We start from the raw sequence: 19,474 nt of genomic DNA on the forward strand, positions 1-19,474 counted from the left end.
AACCTTTTAAGCCGCCAATTAACAAAACTGTAGGCGATCAAAGCTCATGATCACCACAAGCAATTATGACTGTATACTTGTAACTTCAGATAGATCACTAGCAAACTGAATAGTACGAGTATGTAAATGAAATATAGCAGACTGGTACTGTAAGGGTTGTTATATGGCAACCCTGGACGTTCCAAACTTTAAGGAACAGTATGTAACCATGTCGTACGTGTACAATAGATATTTCAATTCTGTAATGGTCCTGTGGCTGTCCATAATCTTTTTTCTTATAAAGTTAGCTTTAACGACAGAAGAGGCACAAAAAACCAAGATCTAGAGAAAGATTGTATATTTATGGGACTTGCTTTCGAGACAGTTGGCCCATATCAAACTTTAAGAGCGAATATCTCGAAAACGTATTGTCAGAGGAAAGCACTCTCAAAGGCAAAATGAATCGATCGGACGAGACATACCTATTCGTGAGGTGGAAGCAAATACCCACACAACGAAGTATTGGAAGAGGATACTCATAAAAGGCAAGTGGAACGGCAGGACGAGATATATCTTGGCGATGTCAAAGCTTTCAGTGCAAATATCGGCAGAATGGAGTGTCTGAGGATTTTGAATGTATGCCAGGATCTTTTTATGGAAAGACCAAAATCTGTCGCACTTATGTGCAATTTTAACTTTTTAGCGCATTTTTTAAGAATTAAAAAAAATGAGCTATTGTTTGCGTTTTGTCGGTCCGTCTGTCCGTATGCGGTTTTGAACTATGTACTTTTAGAAGAATGATAATGATCCTAGAGTCCTGGAATTTTTTGCAATAGGTAGGCTATACCTACTTTGAAGGTGTGGCAGGCAGACATCACATTCGGTTATCTTACGCCCCCCCCCCTCCTCCAATGAATTATTTCCTTAGATGCTGTTTTTGAAAGTAAAACGTGCATACATAACTATTGCATGCGACAGTTAATTGATCTCGCATGCTTTTAGTCGTTCCAAATAAACTTTTAAAATGGGGGAGGCGGGCGGGAGGGCGGGCACGTTCCACCTTTCATGGTATTGTAGAAGGGTCTCATTGAAACGAATTGGTTTCTACTATAGGTTTCATGCGCGATTTCTTTTCGAGTGGGATAACGGATGAAGAGGGTGAGGGTGGGGGAAATTGATTTTATCGGAGGGGGGGGGCTGGTTTTATATCCTTCATGGTACTCTAATGAAAGGTCTCAACAAAAGAAATTGCGATCGGTTATAGTTCCTTATATTTCAAGAGCGGATTGTCGGAGGAGGGTACTCACAAAGGGCGGACTTTCATTGCAAATATCTGCAGAACGGAGTGGCGGAGGAGGTTATATTCTCAAGGGGTGAAAAGATCTTTTAGACGAGACACCTCTACTGTCCATGCGAAAACTTAATTGTGAATATCTCGAAAATGTTGGAGGAAGGCAAGTACAAAGAGAAAATGCAATATTTCTAAGAATTTCTCTAAGGTCGTGATTCTTCTTGCATTATACAGGGTCATTCTTGACGAGCGTCAGTTAGAAAGATATGGAAAACCTTTGAAAATGAATATAAACTGATAAGTTCTTTAAGGGTTTTGGCACATGATGAATTGAACTAAAATATTTTCAAAATGGCACCACTTCCGGAAATACCGGAAGTAGCCATCAACTTTGTTATTTTAAATAGGGACCCCCTATTTTTTCTACATTTTCGGATTCTACGTCGAATTTGGAGTACAACGATACCCCATAGTTGACTCTTTGCTCCAAGGGCTTCGCCGATATTCAAGTTTTTGTGTCAAAAATTGAATTTGCAGGGGTAACTTTAAAAATTTATTATTCGAAAACGGTGAGAGATATTGCAAAACAGTTTTCAATGCTTTATTAAGGAAAGATCAAATTTTCTTATGGTATGCGTAACCGTCTAAAAAAGTGAGACTACGTCACTTTTTCAAAGCTCTCAACTTTTAAACTTTTAAACATCCGTAACTCCATTTTTTCAAATGGCACCCCCCATTTTGTTCTTCACCCTTGTTTTCCTTTTTCCCAGACCTTTAATTTGATGCAAAATTTCAAAAGCTGCTTCAAACGGTTTCCGAGATATTCCATGTTTTAGTTACTTCTTGTGGAAAGTTGATAAAAAAATTAAATCGCTTGATGTTATTCTTTTGTTTTTATTATGATATGTTTAAACGTCAAATTTTCGCTGCTTTTCCTGGCAGCTATTCGATTACATTCACCGTGTATTAATATTAAATTCAAAAAATCTTCATTAGTGTAACCCAAACAAGCCATTATTGACGAGAAGTATAAGTTCAAGCAGCGAAAATTTGACGTTTAAACATTATCATAATAAAAACAAAAGAATAACATCAAGCGATTTAATTTTTTTATCAACTTTCCACAAGAAGTAACTAAAACATGGAATATCTCGGAAACCGTTTGAAGCAGCTTTTGAAATTTTGCATCAAATTAAAGGTCTGGGAAAAAGGAAAACAAGGGTGAAGAACAAAATGGGGGGTGCCATTTGAAAAAATGGAGTTACGGATATTTAAAAGTTTAAAAGTTGAGAGCTTTGAAAAAGTGACGTAGTCTCACTTTTTTAGACTGTTACGCATACCATAAGAAAATTCGATCTTTCCTTAATAAAGCATTGAAAACTGTTTTGCAATATCTCTCACCGTTTTCGAATAATAAATTTTTAAAGTTACCCCTGCAAATTCAATTTTTGACACAAAAACTTGAATATCGGCGAAGCCCTTGGAGCAAAGGGTCAACTATGGGTATCGTTGTACTCCAAATTCGACGTAGAATCCGAAAATGTAGAAAAAATAGGGGGTCCCTATTTAAAATAACAAAGTTGATGGCTACTTCCGGTATTTCCGGAAGTGGTGCCATTTTGAAAATATGTTAGTTCAATTGAACATGTGCCAAAACCCTTAAAGGGCTTATCAGTTGAGCTTAATTTTCAAAGGTTTTCCATATCTTTCTAACTGACGCTCGTCAAGACTGACCCTGTATAGCGTAGAGAATGTCTGCCAGGCGGCCCTTTAAATGTGTATGTGTAAAGATCCTTCTCATACTCTGCCAATAAGGTAGGTAATAGTTATTTACATAAAAGTCAGGAAAATGATACATTACTGGCGAGAAAATATTGAAGTGCGAGGCTCCTTTGAGGCCGAGTACTGTAATTTCCTAGTCAGGTAATAACATTTTACTGACGAGTTTTGTATTAAATTTTACCCGAAATCGTCTTTGAATATAAAATTTCAATTTTGATTAATGTCAATCTGTCAGTGATGACAGGAGTCATTATAGACATTTGGAAATGTCACAAATGCGGCCGGTACAGTGACGGTGCGGCCGGTAAAGTGACAGGTGCGGCCAGTAAAGTGACAAGCGGCAGGAAACTTAGTCTGCTCTGCCTCTGTCATGGAAACTAAAATTTCCTGACAGAAAGTAGGCATGAAAATGAAGGTTTCAAGACGATTTTGGGTAAATATAGCACCTTGTAACCCAACTATTTACTAAGCTACTTCGGTTGTTAAAAAATGGGCCTTATCTGCACAAGGGTTTTGCACAATTTATACTTGTTTAAAAATTTGCTAAATAGATGGCAATGTGGAGTAGACGAAAATTCTTGAAAAATTAAAAAAAAAACTTTAGTTAAACCTCCGTTTTCTTGTTTTTTTTTGCCGTAAATAATGTGTAACTCGAAAATCTTAAGACCTACGAGGATGCCGCCGCAACTTAGGGGAGTTAGGAGAATTAGAGAGTAGGTGTAGGTGCCTTCCTCCAACATTTTCGAGTTATTCATATTAAGTTTTCACATCGTCACTGGATCTTTTCACCCTCCTCCTTCGATACTCCGTTCTGCAGATATTTTCACTAAAGTACTCCCCTCCGACAATCGCCCTTTGTAAGTACGTTCCGCCGCTCTTGAAATACGAGTATAAGGAATTATAAACGACCACGATTAAGGGGTCGAGGAGGAGGACTATGATTGGTAGAAATTGATTCCTTCCGTTGAGACCTTTCATTAAAGTACCATGAAAGATTAGAACGGCTTTATAGCTCAGTGGTAGAGCGTTGGGCTACGAACCTGGGGGTCGGGTATTCGAACCTGGGCTGCGGTAGGAATTTTTCATCTGTGGCAGAAATGGGAATTTCCTTAGATCAGTTTCGAGCATTCTGCCGGCTACTCTGAATTAGGTTTTCCTGCAGTTTTCCTAATTCGTAAGGTAAATACCGGAGTAGTATAGAACAACTTCTGCAGGGGCACCTCTAAAATGCATTATACGGGTCACTCTGTAATTGGGCGTAAGCCTATTGGGGGTCTAGAACAAGAGGGACAATAAATAAATAAAGGAGATGTGCGCGAATTTTAGATTGCAATTAACAAAACAATTGCGCACTATTAAATAAGTACCGTATCGACCGTATCCGCAACTGTTTCTTAACCTACTGGTTGCGGCCGAGTGAGTACTGGATTTGACACCACTGTCTTTTCTGGTTGAACGAAACTGGTAACTTTATACCCATATACAAAATTGTAGGTATTGTATTTTCAATGTTAAAAAAAGCGGCCGTTCGAGGGGCCCGAACCCGCTTCTTCATATAATTGAAAGGTATAAATTAAACATTACATATCTCTTATTAAGCGACAAAGTAATACATAAAATTAACAATAATCTTAAATTCATTCTTCAAAATTAAATACGCCTTTCAGACACGTCGACGATTTTAATGCCATATTTCCTTTCAAATTGACCACTGCGCTTTAAGCAGTTGTGAGCCAGGCGAGCGGGCCGAGCTTGCATTCGGTTGCCGAGCGTTAGCCTAACGACCACAGAATATAGAAGTGTATTAATAATAATAATGTATTCCCTACTTCTGTACAAACTAGTAAAGTAATATTATACATACTTCTATAAATTATAAAATTGAACAGAAGAAACCTATCCCGGTGTTGGGAAGAAAGAGTGTTTATACATTAACTAAATTATTTTCTTAATATTCATCACATAGGAATTTCCTATGTCTACTTTTAAATGATAAAAAGTCTTCTGAAGGACGCCTAGCTTTATGCAACCAAAATAACTACGTACAACAAATGAAGATCTGCCTTTCATATTAATTAATTTGAATATTATCGCTTTGACTTCTAATTGTCATTCGTGTGCGATGTATTCAACTAAAGAAAAAGTTGATATTTCCAATTCTTATAATAGTGCCGGTAACAGTTAAAGGAGCTTAAGAGTTTCTGTGAAGCCAAAGCAACAATATTCAAATTAATAAACCGATACAACGAAATATCGAAGCATCATCAGTATTACAATCACTTTTAACGACAATTTATTTCAATCTTACAAAGTACATTTTATAGTTAACAAAAATGTATCAAATTCATGTCTTGGGCATTGAGATAATGCTCTTAATCTTGTTCACAATGTTCTTGGTGCAAGAATAACGATTTTGACATGTTTTGATCAAAATCCACGTGGTCGTCAAAAATGCATCAAATTCATATCTTGGGCATTGGTATAATGCTCCTAGTCTACGTTTTTGTTATGCCTAAGCTGAGTAAAAATCGTAGGGATTTCCGGATTCTTCAAATTTTGCAAAATATGAAGAATAAAGAATACAAAAAGTCTGTAATTTTCGACTTTTATAAGATCGATTAAGAGGGTCTATAGCTATACAGCGTTCAAAATCGACCCAGGAAACCCTCAAATGGGAGGCCAACATCACTTAATAAATTGACATAATCTAATCTGAAATTGTTAACGCGAGAATAAATTATTTGACTAACGTAAGCAAATGTTCTATGATTGCCGTGCACCAGCGTTTGAATCAAAAAACAATGATAGAGAAATTCAAATTTAATAATGTTATAATTATAGAATATTGCGTCGGGCGAAGTGAATGCCCCTCTCCAAATCAACCTTAAATATTTTTAGCGAGACGCTTTTTGTGCCGTTTAAATTCGTAGTGGGTAACGTGCGAAAATATGGCCGGTTTTAGTTGTTTTGTATTTATCGTATTCATTAGCCGATGCTACAGTTTAAGGGTAAATATTGTTATATACTTCACACTTTAGGATTTCAAACTAAAATGCTCTTTAAATAGAATTGGCGATCTAATTTAAACTCATCAGACATTACTGACCTCATTTTTATAATTTTTGAAAATGTTAACGATTTCCTTTTACGTAATTTAATTCAATTTACGCGCGGATATTTGCTTGTTAATATCTAATTAAATGATATGTTTTAGAGTTCTTATACCGCCGCAGTCGTCAATTATTTACACATATACGCCGATTATCCCAAAGAATTATTTAAGGAAAATGTGGAACAGTACGTTAATTTGATGCGAAACGCTTCCAGAGAGGTATCTATCAATTTTTTTGAACTATAAATGCAATTAACATTTAACGTTAACCAGATCAAAGGTGGCCTAGGTTAAACTGTACTTAACCCTTGGATTTTGTGTTCATTTCCTTGCGAATAAAATGCTACCATGAGAGGAGCCATGCACCTGGGCTTCCATAGACATAAATAATGCCTTTAGCCATCGACCCCAAAATATGCAGAAAATAATTATGCAGAGCAATAGTCACATTAAATATTATTTTTGGAAGAACTAATTTTTTACTTGATCGCGACTTTACTGGTAAATCCACCGTTTCATTATGTCTTTGGATAAATATAATCATTGTGTAATAGAGAGTAGGGGTTTTTATTAGTTCAAAATAGTTTGTAAAAAAAATTCCTGTGGTAAACTTATTTATAATTAGCTGCTCCCCTATAAACAGCTGATTTATTTAAGGGAACTGGTCGTGGAAACCACGCATTTTTAACATAGGTAGGTATAGCATAAGCAGTTACAGGGATAATCGAACATTAAAGAACTTTGCTCTAGTATATAAGCAAATTGTGTATTAAGGTTTTTTGTGGAAAAATTTTTTATTTCATACTATCTAGTAATCGCCGCTTTCCCAGACTGATTTGAGTCTGGTAAATCGTATTTTACCAGACTGAAAATTTTTACCAGACTGGAAATGTTGCCCAGCAACATCAATTGACATCCATCTAAACCTATGTATTAATGTGTCAAACTACTGTCAGATCAAACAAATCAAGTGATCGACTTTTGCTTTCAATTGAACGCGTACACGTTCTAATCAAAAATTGTATGGCATTTTAATAGAAAAAAGAGCAGTATGAAATAAAATGTTTTACATTATTTGTATGTTAAATCAGTTAACGTTACTCGTTTCGAAATTCCTGCCTCAGCTACGCTTCGGCAGTAAACATCTCACTCGTTAACGTAAACCTTGATTTACCATACTCATATGTAAATAACTATTTACGCCAATCAACCGTATTAGTTTTCAATTTTTTGCATAATAAAGACCGAACATTGAAAAAATAAAACACGCATCTTTTTCAATAATCTGTGATGCCATGGAATTTTATAATACAAAAACTACGCCAATATCCGTCATGCCATGGAATGTCTGCTATGAAACAAATCAAATTCTATCAAAAAGTATTATATTTAGAACAGCGCATTCAACATAAAGAAAGACCAAATTACTAAAAGCGGTTTCCTAATATAACAATTTACAATAAATGTTCGAATCAACTGCAATACAGTAACCAAGTCGATCATAAAATCCATTTCGAACTGCTGCTAATTGATAACTGGATATCTTTTTTTTTTTAGAAAATTCCATAGCATGGCAGATTATTGAAAAAGATGCGGGTTTTATTTTACATTTTTCCGTCTGTATATGAAAAAAATTGAAAACTAATACGGTTCATTGGCGTAAAAAAAATTTTTCTACAAAAAACTTTAATACATTTTTGCTCTAAAGTAATTTGGGGAGCCAATAATCGCATGTTATGAATTTTACATTAAAATCCCTATGATGCGTTACGAACGTCACCATCCTGTATGTATAGACAATTTAGTTGGCTTTGCACCCTACCACTATAGTTAATTTTGAAGTCAAAATCGCAGAAAGTATTTAAATTTGAAAATTTTTACATTTTTATGCTGCATGGCTTAGTAGATATAGTTTGTACCGTCTTCTACGGCTTTCTTTACCAACATTCGACGTAGGCATTGGTCTATGTACTTATATTACCTATAGAAATTTAATTACTAATAACTATGATAAGAACTTCATCCGTCCTTCTCATCGCTGTTGAACACACACGCTTTTATGGACGAGCAACGGACGAACAGGTCGTCCAGAGTAGGTGGGCCACTTGATGAGACTGAATTGACCTAGGTATGACGGCAAATCGGTCCTCTGAGAGATGACTGTTGCCTTCAATGGGTAATTGACAAGCTTGGAGTAATTCCACGGGCATTGAACGTTCGGTATTTATTATCAGCATCAGACGATATTTTTCCTACTACTTCAAACCCGCTCTTTATTTCTAAATAGAAAGTCTTTCACCGTTTTTAATTAGCACTATATTCAACTTGGTATTTTATTTTTAGAAAATGTAACATCAGATTCTTAATCAGAGCACCCAAAAACCCACTACACCACCTTTCATTTAAGTACAAAATTTTGCGAAATTTTTATCACCATGCTGGATCCGCCATTTTGTTTATTAAAAATTTAACATCAGATTCTTAATTAGCGCGTCCAAAAACCTCGCTATACGGACTTTGTCTGCCATATTGCATCCGTCATTTTGTTTTTCAAAAATCTACCATCAGATTCTTACTCAGAGCGTCTAAAAACCTCACTACACCAACTTTCATTTGAAAACAACAATTTTTCTTAATTTTATCCGCCATATTGAATTCGCAATTTTGTTTCTTAAAAATTTAACATCAGATTCTTAATTGGCGGGTCCAAAAACCCCCACCATACCGACTTTCATTAAAAACCATTTTTCGTCATTTTTGCCCGCCATATTGGATCCGCCATTTGTTTTTCGGAAGCCTATCATCAGATTCGTAATCAGAGCACCCAAAAACCCAACTACATAAACTTTCATTTGAAAACAACAATTTTTCTTGATTACATCCGCCATACTGGATCCGCCATTATGTTTCTTAAAAATTTAACATCAAATTCTTAATTAGCGCGTCCAAAAACCTCACTATACGGACTTTCATTTGAAAATAACAAATTTTCGTCAATTTTGTCCGCCATATTGCATCCGTCATTTTGTTTTTTGAAAATCTACCATCAAATTCTGACTCTGACTGTTTCTTAATTTTATCCGCCATATTGAATTCGCAATTTTGTTTCTTAAAAATTTAACATCAGATTCTTAATTGGCGGGTTCCAAAAACCCCCACCATACCGACTTTTATTAAAAAAATTTCGTAATTTTTGTCCGCTATATTGGATCCGCCATTTTGTTTTTCGGAAGCCTACCATCAGATTCGTAATCAGAGCACCCAAAACCCCAACTACATAAACGTTCATTTGAAAACGACAATTTTTCTTGATTTCATCCGCCATATTGGATCCGCCATTTTGTTTTTTGAAAATCCAACATCAGATTCTTAATCAGCGCACCCAAAAATCCCGATATATACAGTTTTAGAAAAATCGCTAAATACCTTCATTTTTTGTCCAGCTTTTTGGGATTGGGAACCACTGTGCGACCGACGGCCAAAAACAGAATCTCGAAAAACTTCTACCTGTCTATCCTAATTAATTAGCGCTCCAAAATGGCGCTTTAGTAATGAAATCGGCCATTTGTTCTGATTCGTTTAATATCTACCAATTAGGTTTAGTTCTAGAGTCATCTCACAAACTCCATGTTAATTAGTGTTCGATATTAAACAAACATAACTTTGCATTTCTTCTTCGAACTGCAAGAACTAACATTTGGTGACGAAGATTAGTGAGTAAAGTAAATTTTATATAGGAACGCACAAGAAATAACAACAGTAACTTAAACCATCCATAAAACGATAAAAGAAAACTACATTAGATCTTCCAAAAAGAAATAAGGACTTTTGTAATTACACCCAATTTATAATGATCGGTTTCTTTTAGGCAGTGGGAGCCTAATCGGAACTTTCGGTGCGCTTATAAAGTTACTATGTTTTTGGGAAAGGACTTAAAAAGTTCTGGGAACGCCATACAAGGCTAAAAGCTCAATCGCAATTGAATTTAGAATAAAAACAGCTTTAAGAATATGATAAGGGAATGCCAGAATCGTATTTAAAAAATGAAGTTGGTGATAGTTCAGCAAAGACGAAAGTTTGATTCAAACTCCACTTCAAAGAGCACTAAAAGATGCTGTGAAGCAGGGGTTTGTTCTAGGTCAAAGATTAAAATCCGATTTTTTCAAAATATTTCAAAAACCAAAAAAATTCTCAGGTATTTCTGCACGTTATCTTCTTAGACACTTGATTGCGCAACTTTTCTCTCATTTAACCAACTTCTTGTATCTCTTACCCTTATCTCGGACACAGTGTATCTATGTATAGAGACTAGTAGCATGTACTTCGCATAATTTAGTGATGTGTTCCAATAATTATAGCATAGTTTTAAAAACATCCAGATACACACTTACACGCAGTATTTATCTTTGTAGTACGCTGATATTATAGTTTTCCCAGAATATGGATTGGTCGACTTGTACACGATATACTCGGCGGTAGATAAAAATATTACGGAATTGGAAAAATACAGTTCTTATATACCTGAACCGTCGGAAAAAGTCGTTCCTTGCGAAGATTCAAAGTACCAAAAGTATGAGCAGGTACACGGACGGTTAGGGTGATGCTGTTTTTCGAGAGCTGAACGTATATGTTTTCAGCAATTGGTGGAGATTTCTTGTGCGGCACGTATTCACGCCATTTACACTGTAATTAATCTTCCAGAAAAGGCGATTAATAAGGATACTGGTGAAATGGAGTTTTATAACACGAATGCCATTTTGGATAAATCGGGAACTGTGATAGCAAAGTAGGTAACTATTTCGTATCTAGGTACTGTATCCAGTTACGTTGTAGATTTCGTAAAATAAACCTCTCGGAAGAACCTTTTTTTGAACCTGGCACAGAGATAGTTACTTTTACGACAGATTTTAATGTAACGTTTGGCATATTCACGTGCTTTGATTTACTTTTTCAGTATCCGGCACTAGATATATTGTCCGGTACGAATGTCACCGACATCATCTTTCCAACAGCTTGGTATTCCAAAACGCCATTCATACAGGGTAAGAAAGTACATTTTTTCTGAGTGTAAGGAACTGCGACATACACCAATCCATTAGGATCTCGCGTTACATTTTGTAGTGGCTGGAACAGAAGTTACCACCATTCGAAAACGAAAATTGCTGTTTTTGTACAGTCGGAAATATCAACGATTAACAGCATCCTGAACTTATTACCAACGGAATTTGCGATAGTAAAGTACTGGACTTAATAGTTTAGTCAGTAGTACACCGTTCCGTGACATTTATAACACAAGCACGAATTATTTAATATTTATCACTTTGACATTGATGCTGAGACTAAGGTTAAACAAGTTGTTTATGAGAAACACTCGCTTTCATTGCTTATCGCCGATGACTTATCTTTTATCGACGCGATGGCGCTTCAAAAATGTTCTATAAAGACCGTTACAATCGTTTCGTTGGTATTTCCGTGCAAAAAAAAACTACCCAATATCTTTCGTCTTGGCCACTGCAAAATGTCGTAACTTTTTTTTACCCTAACAAAATAATTGTAGGATTGAGCATTCAGCACGGATATGCCAAATCGAAAGGTGTAAATATGTTAGTTTCTGCATTACAAGAACCTGACAATTCGGACGGAGGTAGCGCCATTTACCTGAGCGATGGCAGTATCGCCGAAGCATTTATTACAAATAAGCGCGAAAGCAGAGTATTGATTCATGATGTGCCTATAGTTAAGACACGAGCGCCTAGTACATGCGAGGTAAAAATTCAGCGCAAATACTAATTGCACATGATGACTTTACAGACATTCAATAAAACAATTAAGAAATCCTCACAGAAGGAGGAATTTAGAGATATCGACAATTTTCCATTAAAGCGAGATACTACAACTGGTTATATTTACGAATCGCTTGGGAAACGTGGAAAGACATTGACACGTGTTTGTACAGATAACGAAGACTTCTGCTGCATTTTCAATATAACCGTGGATAATTCTTCAGTTCCAAAACCAGACTATGGACACAGGTTAGATGGTCTAAAGCTAATAAATAAGTACACGAAATTTATTACAGAATAACAATTTACAAAGGGCTCACCTCTTATGGAAGTAAAATTCTCGGTGGCATTAGAGTGTGTGCCCTAGTTGCTTGCCTGAACGAAACGGAAGAGTCCTGCGGATTTAGAACTAATACATCACACAAATCAGCCAAATTTAAAAGTATCGAAATACAAGCGGTCGTCGACATAACTAACGATACCCACAATCAACCTTCCACACTGAAAGCGGATTTAACGCCCGTTTCAGATTACGTTTATTGTGAAACAATGATTAGCGAATCGAAAATGAAGATCAAAATGGCGATAACATCTCCTCAAGACTCTCTCGTCACATTTGGCATATATGGCAGAATGTATGGCCTGGATGCACTTCAGGAGGATATAGCAGCTGCGACTGCGCTCCCGGTAGAGAAAGGAGTGTTAAATGTAGGTATTATTATAGCCATAGTTTGTGTTAGTACTTTACTTTTAGTTGTGACCGCTGTAATATTATGGAAGTTTTGTACAAAATTTGATTAAAAATATTTTTATACTATTGGTCCATTCAATTTCAGTGTCTGTTCTCTCTGTTTTAGCATTTTTAGTTTAAATAGTTTGCGATTTTGGACATTAACGCAAAATGGATTGCGGTGTACAGGTATGAACTACTCCTTCAAATGTTTCGAGGGGTTGTACAGCGTAAGAAAAAGATTGCAAACCGAAATAGATACGAAAAAATGTATAGAAGATAAATTGTAGATGTTTGTTTTCCAGAAAAAAAAAATGGAAAAATTTGTAAGATATAATTTTCAGGTATTTATAGGTATACATAACTTATATCGTGGGAATAAAATATTGGATATGGTTTGTAACGCGGTTTCTCCTTGATTGTTTCTTCGATGATCCAATTGAAGTTGGCTTCTCAGATGTGCTCTGCAATCTGCACGGACCGGTCACAGAATCCGCTGGTTATGTTCCGTCGAGTTCAAGTATCTTTGTTTACTTCTTGCTGTTTACACTTTTATACGTACCACAGTTTATCTACCGTCATTCATTTGCGCCTATTGTACTGTACAGATTTGTATACAGTGTGTCGGAGCTAGAACGCACCATAGAGATACGGCAATTTATTTTGCGCGACGAATTCACGAGGCCTTTGAAAATGGAATTCAACGTACTACTCTAATCTCTTTCTAGCAATAACGTACTTTGAACGCTTCAATTGAACTTCAAATAGGTAATATAAAAGGCATCGTGGATCCTTCGCAAAATAATACATTAATTCTGTTTGCGTATGGTGCGTTCAACCTGGGACACACACAATGTTAGCGCAACATTTTCACCAGCTTTTGTTAGTTCGATCTCAGTACTGAACAGACGTATTTAATGACTCCTCCCCTCTCCTTTCATTTTAATTACAATGCCTCACTTCATTTACCTCATTCCGAATATACATACGTAAGGCAGTTTTTACTATCTTATTCTATTTATATCTGAAATAAAATTGCATTTCTAACCGCGTTTATTACTCTGTATTGCTAATTCCTTACAGTTACATAAAATACCAACTTTTAGATCACAATAAATAAAACAATTAATTTCCTTGCAGAAAAAACACCTATTCTAACCGTATTAGTAAGTTATTTTATATTATAGTACATGTTAAATTGACATTTTAATAGGTTTGAATGAGCAGGATAAGGGTAGATAAAGTACAACAAATCATTGTGCATTGCAATGACATGTCATTCTTATTAAAAATGGGACGCAGAGCACGATATAAAATGAAGATCAGAACAGAATACAATATTGTTTCTATGGAAACGACGGAAGAACCTAAGCTTGTTGCTTTGGACTTGTAATGTTACAGTATTTTCTAATTCTATTTAATAAGTTTTTTACTTCAATCAAATTTTTGATGACTTATTTAAACCAAACGACCTTTAATTTTACATAAATGGAAAAAAAGGCACGTCATACAAGACTGCCCTTCTGCAGGTCACGATGTTGATACAAAATTAGGCTGGGGACAATTCCCCTTACAGCGACAATGATTCGGTAAAAATAGGCAACGGAACTGTAGACTTGGAACCTTGCGGACGGTGAATTTTTAAATAACTCAATTGTTCTATGTCTATTGTTAAATCCCGGTAGTTTTTTGGATCGCGAGCGTGCAAGTTTTATCAAATTTCCAAATTTTTCTGATATTAATGCAATAGGAAGAAATTTCGCTAAGAAACAGTTTTACACCTTGAATTTTTACTATTGTTTCTTTTACTGCGATTACTATAATTATTTTACGATTCCGACGACAGGATTCAACCACCTTCTTTGGTTTCCTGGGCAACAAACCGCTATACTGAATTGCTTCTTTGCCTTATGGTAGATAAAATTGTACAAGCGCGCTTAATTAGTTTGTCCTTAGTCGAGGACGGCTATTTTTAGCTCCCTACGGAGGAATTTTTAGTCGACGTTAACCATTTATTACCTACATACTCTTAATTTCGCTATAATCCGTATTGTGTATTAATTCATTTTGAAGTTTTTTTTTTCTCTTTGAACTGTAACTAGCGGAACTTGCGCTTTCCATTTTTTTGTTACGATAAAACCCAAAATACCCCTATTCACTACCGGATTTCTTTTTATGCTCGAATTAAGATTTTATCTTGTTGTCCAAGCAAGAATTTGTCCAACAAAATTCTTCCTCTATCCCCTTCTCAATTTATTTTAACTAATTAACTCCTGCGACATGACGACTTATTAACGGAGACGGACATCTTTAATCGTTTATTCGCTTCTTTCGTTCCCGCTACCGAATGATCTCATACCGAATTCGCAGTTGTAACCAAATAGACCTAATTAAGATAACTGAATATGATCCAAATTTCCGACATCGAAGCTAATCTATTTTAATCTCCTGACATCCGCAATCCATTAAAAGAGCAATGACGCAGAAAAGACGGGTTTCTTTTCCACTACTGCTCGCTTATTTATTTTTACAATTCCACTATCAAATCTCCGAACTTTACTTTTGGCTATACATTCATTTGAACCAAATATTTTTGGGATTCTTATTTTTTCCAGATTTTTACTAAATTAAAGAGTTTCTTTTTAGTGCATATTTTATTTTTGAACTCCAGACTGAGTGTGTCTCTACTGCCCAAATATAATGATGCCGATTTAATCTACTGCGAAACGAAAATTAGTTCAATTTTTGACGTTTGTCATTCCTTCACTTTTAGGTAAGCTGTACTGTATTCCAAATACAAAAATAGTCACCAATGCGCTAACAGCGTCAACCAGTAGATTATACGACACAAAATTGTTTCCAGAATCGTCAAATGGCGACTTTCTGTGAATCGTGTGCAGCAACATTGACTTGACATCTTCCCTAAGACGCGTCTTGTTTTTCGAGTTGCGATAACATCTATATACGATGGTTTTCATTTTTCCACTCTGCAGTTTGAGAAATTAATAAAAGCCGGTAGATATTTACCTCAAAACCTCATCAATGGTCCAATTATTTGCTTGCACAAGTATGTACGTGGTAGATAGTGTACTGATAACCCCAAAAATATTCAGAACCATTTTGCGGTTGTGTGCTACAGTGTGATTATTTAGGATTTCGTACCAAATTAGACATTCGTGCAAAACCACGGTGAATGCCCAACACAAATGAGCTGATTGGACATACTTGGAAGAGTTTCTTAAACTTGCGCAGGTGGCTAAGATTTTTTCGTATATTGGACGAATACACCTGAAATACCTACAGATTTATCTCCATCTTTAACCCCTCGTTCAAGATTACAAACTTTATTACATCTTGTCCGTGTATGGACATTGGTGATTGGACGTTGGTGGTGTACGGTACGTCTGCAAAACCTTCATGAGAAGTATTTATCCTAAGTCTGTTGCACTTGCCAACATTTAAAACATTTTCTGCACCCAAATTTTCCATAATTTTGTTTAGAGCGGCAAACCGTTCTTGTAATACAAGCGTTGTCCACGATGTAGACACGACTTTGTAAATAGAAAAGACGGACGGAATAAAATAAGTAATTATGGCGAAATCTGCACCGCAACCATCGTAACAAGCAATCAGGTAAAGTACAGTAAGGATGGAACTGTATAAAATCGTTATTAAAACTAATCGCTTTCTTGTTGTACCTTCGCCAATTGTAATGAATCTCTTCAGTGTTTCATCAATGTCCAGTATACCATTGTAAACTTCCACTTGGGCGTCTTGATGTGTATAAGTTACTATCAAGTAAATTACGATTGTAAACTCCACAGTCACCATTTTGATCCAAAAGGCAATTTGGGAAACTTGCAATAAAATATTTGTCGACGTTGGTAAGACCATATAAACCAACGAAGTAGAGAAAATTACACCAATTAAAATTCGTATTTTGGCCATTATTCCGAAATTACTTTGGAATATTTGTGCATTTTCATTAAACGTGCAAAATTCTATGTTTAAGTGTTGTCCAATAGCAATTAATATGCTTATTTCTTTTAAGATAGTCATTATGGACAACGGATATAAAAATTTCTCGTCTGATATGGTCAACTTTGAATAAAAGTACACTGTATTCATGAATATTTCATTATCATCATTTCTATCATTATTGACTTAATGCAATAATCAATGAAAAATTTATGAATGTTACCATCATTACGTTCACACTGAGTGGAAAATGAACATTTAATTATTAACTACGTACGTATTGAATATTGAATTGTAAGCGGCCCTTTTTTGCCTAGAGATTGAATGTATGCACCTGTAATTTATACAACCTAAATGCTAGCATATGACGATGAAAAGATAGTGATGTCATTTATTTGCCATTAATACCAAACAACAATGCTTAAAAAAAGAGTTTTAAGTGTTTTGTTTTTGCAGTTTCTTTGTAACGAAGTACCCGTTTTCCGCCTTGAAGTTCATACCCGAAGTTATAACCGCACCCCATTTTTGTAAGGTCGAACATCTTTACTGAACATCCGGTGTCTTAGTATCTAGAAGCGTTTTAAGTTGGGTGCTTCCGTTACTGAGTAATTTCTGAAATTGTTTATCAGGTCTAGGAGACGAGGAATGAGCTTGGTGTGTTTTTATTTTGTAATATAACTAAGTAATTCTCTTTTTCGTAGAGTTTATCTATCTTTACCATTAGGTAGTCGAGGTAATCACTACACAGATAAAATTATCCTCTTTCTAAAACTAGTTAAACAAATACTTTCGTCTTTAAAAAGAGTGGAGAGAATGTCATTTTCCTCTCTAGTGAGGAAAGTAAAAAACAAATGACATTTAAAATTGAAACATTATTTTGTATCTAGATTGCTATGTGTCAAACTTTATTATTGCATAAATTTTTCAATTTGTAGTTTCAGAAAAAATGTGTAAAACTTGAGAAAAGGGTTTTTCAACTGTCATTCAATTGAAATTGACTTTGAACTCAAGTTGAAAAACTCCACTTTCTTCTCTAGTCTCAAATAAGTAACTATATTATCTGTGGTTGGTTTCTTTTTCAAATGCAAGCATGATGGGTTGCCTAATTATGAGGTGATATACATTTTGTTATTTGTATTGCATTAAAGGATAGTTGCTTAATAATCTATCTTTATTTTTGTTTGTAATATTATATTGAAAATTAGTTTTAACTACATAAATTCAATGAACAATGTCATATTTAATAGTCGGCAGTAGAAAAGAGATGTGCATGAGACGAGGTGGCCGAGTGGTTAAGGCGTTGGACTGCTAATCCAATGGGCTCTGCCCGCGTGGGTTCGAATCCCATCCTCGTCGGTTGTTTTTTTAATTTAAACTTTTTGGATAAATTTAAAACGGCAGTAGCTGTAGTAACTACTTTCATGTTGTAATGTAAAATTTCCACGAATGTGAAAAACTATAAATGCAAGAATGCAAATTTCACTACTGGCGTTGGCTCTTCATGCGCTCTTCTTTTGTACGCAATTATATGTAGGTATATGGAGGAATTTTCTTGTTCGAAAACGAAAAGTAACTTCATTCTAGCTCTTTTCAAACCAGTACTTTTTCAAAGAATTTCTTGGGGGGCAAATGCATTTAGAATAGATCAACGAACAAGATAAGAGTTACTTTGCCTGCTTGAAACGTCTTCAAGCTATTCGTGTTTTGTGGCTTAAGTGAACCAATTTTCCAGAACAGCACCTGTATTCAAAAATAAATAAACATACTTCGGCGTCGTAAGGTGCAACCTCATGTAAAATAGCAAGACTTCATGAAAATAGCTTTGAACAGGGACAACAGGTCTTTTAAAGATGCAGAAATGCACAAATGCATGAACAGGGAAAAAATCTCTATCAAATGAGCCGAATAAAAGTGTGCCTTGCTATTTTAAAAAAATCAATTGTTTTTCGTTATTCATGTGTTTTCTGAAATAAAAACAACTGAATTCCGCCTTATTATGTGAAATAAAATGTTAAACAACTTTCATATAGAAAAATATTGTACACAGTCGATATTTACCGAAATATATACTATATATTCTATACATAATGCGTACCTACCATGTATAATTATATTCATTATGCGTTAAATTATTATAATTAACTTTCCCCCCTTTAAATATCTTTTTAAATATTGATCACAGCGAAAAAGTGCATAGATTCTGTTGTGTAGAGAATTTGATGTAGATTACATAAGTATATAACAATAGTTTTTGCTTTTTTCAATATATGTGATTAATTAATTGACGTTTGTTAGTTTAAACTTGACAGTCTCAAATCGTGAATCATCGGATAACTTCGGACAGACTTGTTTTACCCTGAACCTCATATACCCTTTGATTACAGATTACATAATATATCCATTGTTACAGTGCCTCCCGTTCGTGATCACTTATTTTGTATGGAAAGCACAGAGCTAATAGCAGGACTCAATCCTGGCAATTTTTGTGATTTATAAATTATAATCAATTTGATTAAAGTTTGGTAAATGGGTAAAGCTAAATTGAAATTTAATCTGACAGTGTACTTGGCCATATTTTATTTGCAATTTGCAGTCCATGTATCGTATGGTCTAAAATGGTATAATCATATTCTAATAATTTTATTTTGTACTGCACTCATCAACCCACTCTTGTAGAAATGTATGAAAGTAAGAACACTTTGTTATCTGATTGTCATGAATTCTTAATGTTGCAGAAATGGTTGCCTAATCTTTAAATCGTTCAAACACATATCCTCAACAATAGTAACAAAGCTATGAACCCACTTTAAGCCTTTGAC

At 35.2% G+C, this 19,474-nt stretch overlaps 1 protein-coding gene and 1 non-coding gene across 3 annotated transcripts; both read left to right on the forward strand.

Moving 5' to 3' along the window:
* The first annotated feature begins 5,821 nt into the window (after nt 1–5,821).
* On the forward strand, nt 5,822–12,764 carry LOC116160026 (vanin-like protein 2). 2 transcript variants are annotated; one of them, XM_031473139.1, is made up of 9 exons: nt 5,822–6,060; nt 6,267–6,383; nt 10,577–10,744; nt 10,802–10,950; nt 10,998–11,206; nt 11,722–11,930; nt 11,976–12,196; nt 12,244–12,655; nt 12,702–12,751. In XM_031473139.1, the coding sequence occupies exons 1-9, from the start codon at nt 6,001–6,003 to the stop codon at nt 12,705–12,707; spliced, it is 1,551 nt and encodes a 516-aa protein (XP_031328999.1). In that variant the 5' UTR covers nt 5,822–6,000; the 3' UTR covers nt 12,708–12,751. The 2 variants fall into 2 exon arrangements, with proteins under 2 accessions (XP_031328999.1, XP_031328998.1); XM_031473138.1 differs by having other exon boundaries at nt 12,244–12,764.
* A 5,165-nt stretch (nt 12,765–17,929) lies between these two features.
* Trnas-gcu lies at nt 17,930–18,011 on the forward strand. Its single transcript has one exon. It is a non-coding gene; the product is annotated as a tRNA-Ser (tRNA).
* Nucleotides 18,012–19,474: the final 1,463 nt, after the last annotated feature.

Source organism: Photinus pyralis, unplaced genomic scaffold (assembly GCF_008802855.1).
Source record: "Photinus pyralis isolate 1611_PpyrPB1 unplaced genomic scaffold, Ppyr1.3 Ppyr1.4_LG1, whole genome shotgun sequence".
NCBI classification, from domain to species: domain Eukaryota; kingdom Metazoa; phylum Arthropoda; class Insecta; order Coleoptera; family Lampyridae; genus Photinus; species Photinus pyralis.

Excerpts from the sequence above, each read along its gene's own strand:
- LOC116160026 (XM_031473138.1), top strand. The coding sequence starts at position 6,001 with ATGGCCGGTTTTAGTTGTTTTGTATTTATCGTATTCATTAGCCGATGC. Across the intron at positions 6,061-6,266 it reads GCCGATGCTACAGTTTAAGG|AGTTCTTATACCGCCGCAGT; the intron begins GTAAATATTGTT and ends GATATGTTTTAG. Across the intron at positions 6,384-10,576 it reads TGCGAAACGCTTCCAGAGAG|TACGCTGATATTATAGTTTT; the intron begins GTATCTATCAAT and ends TTATCTTTGTAG.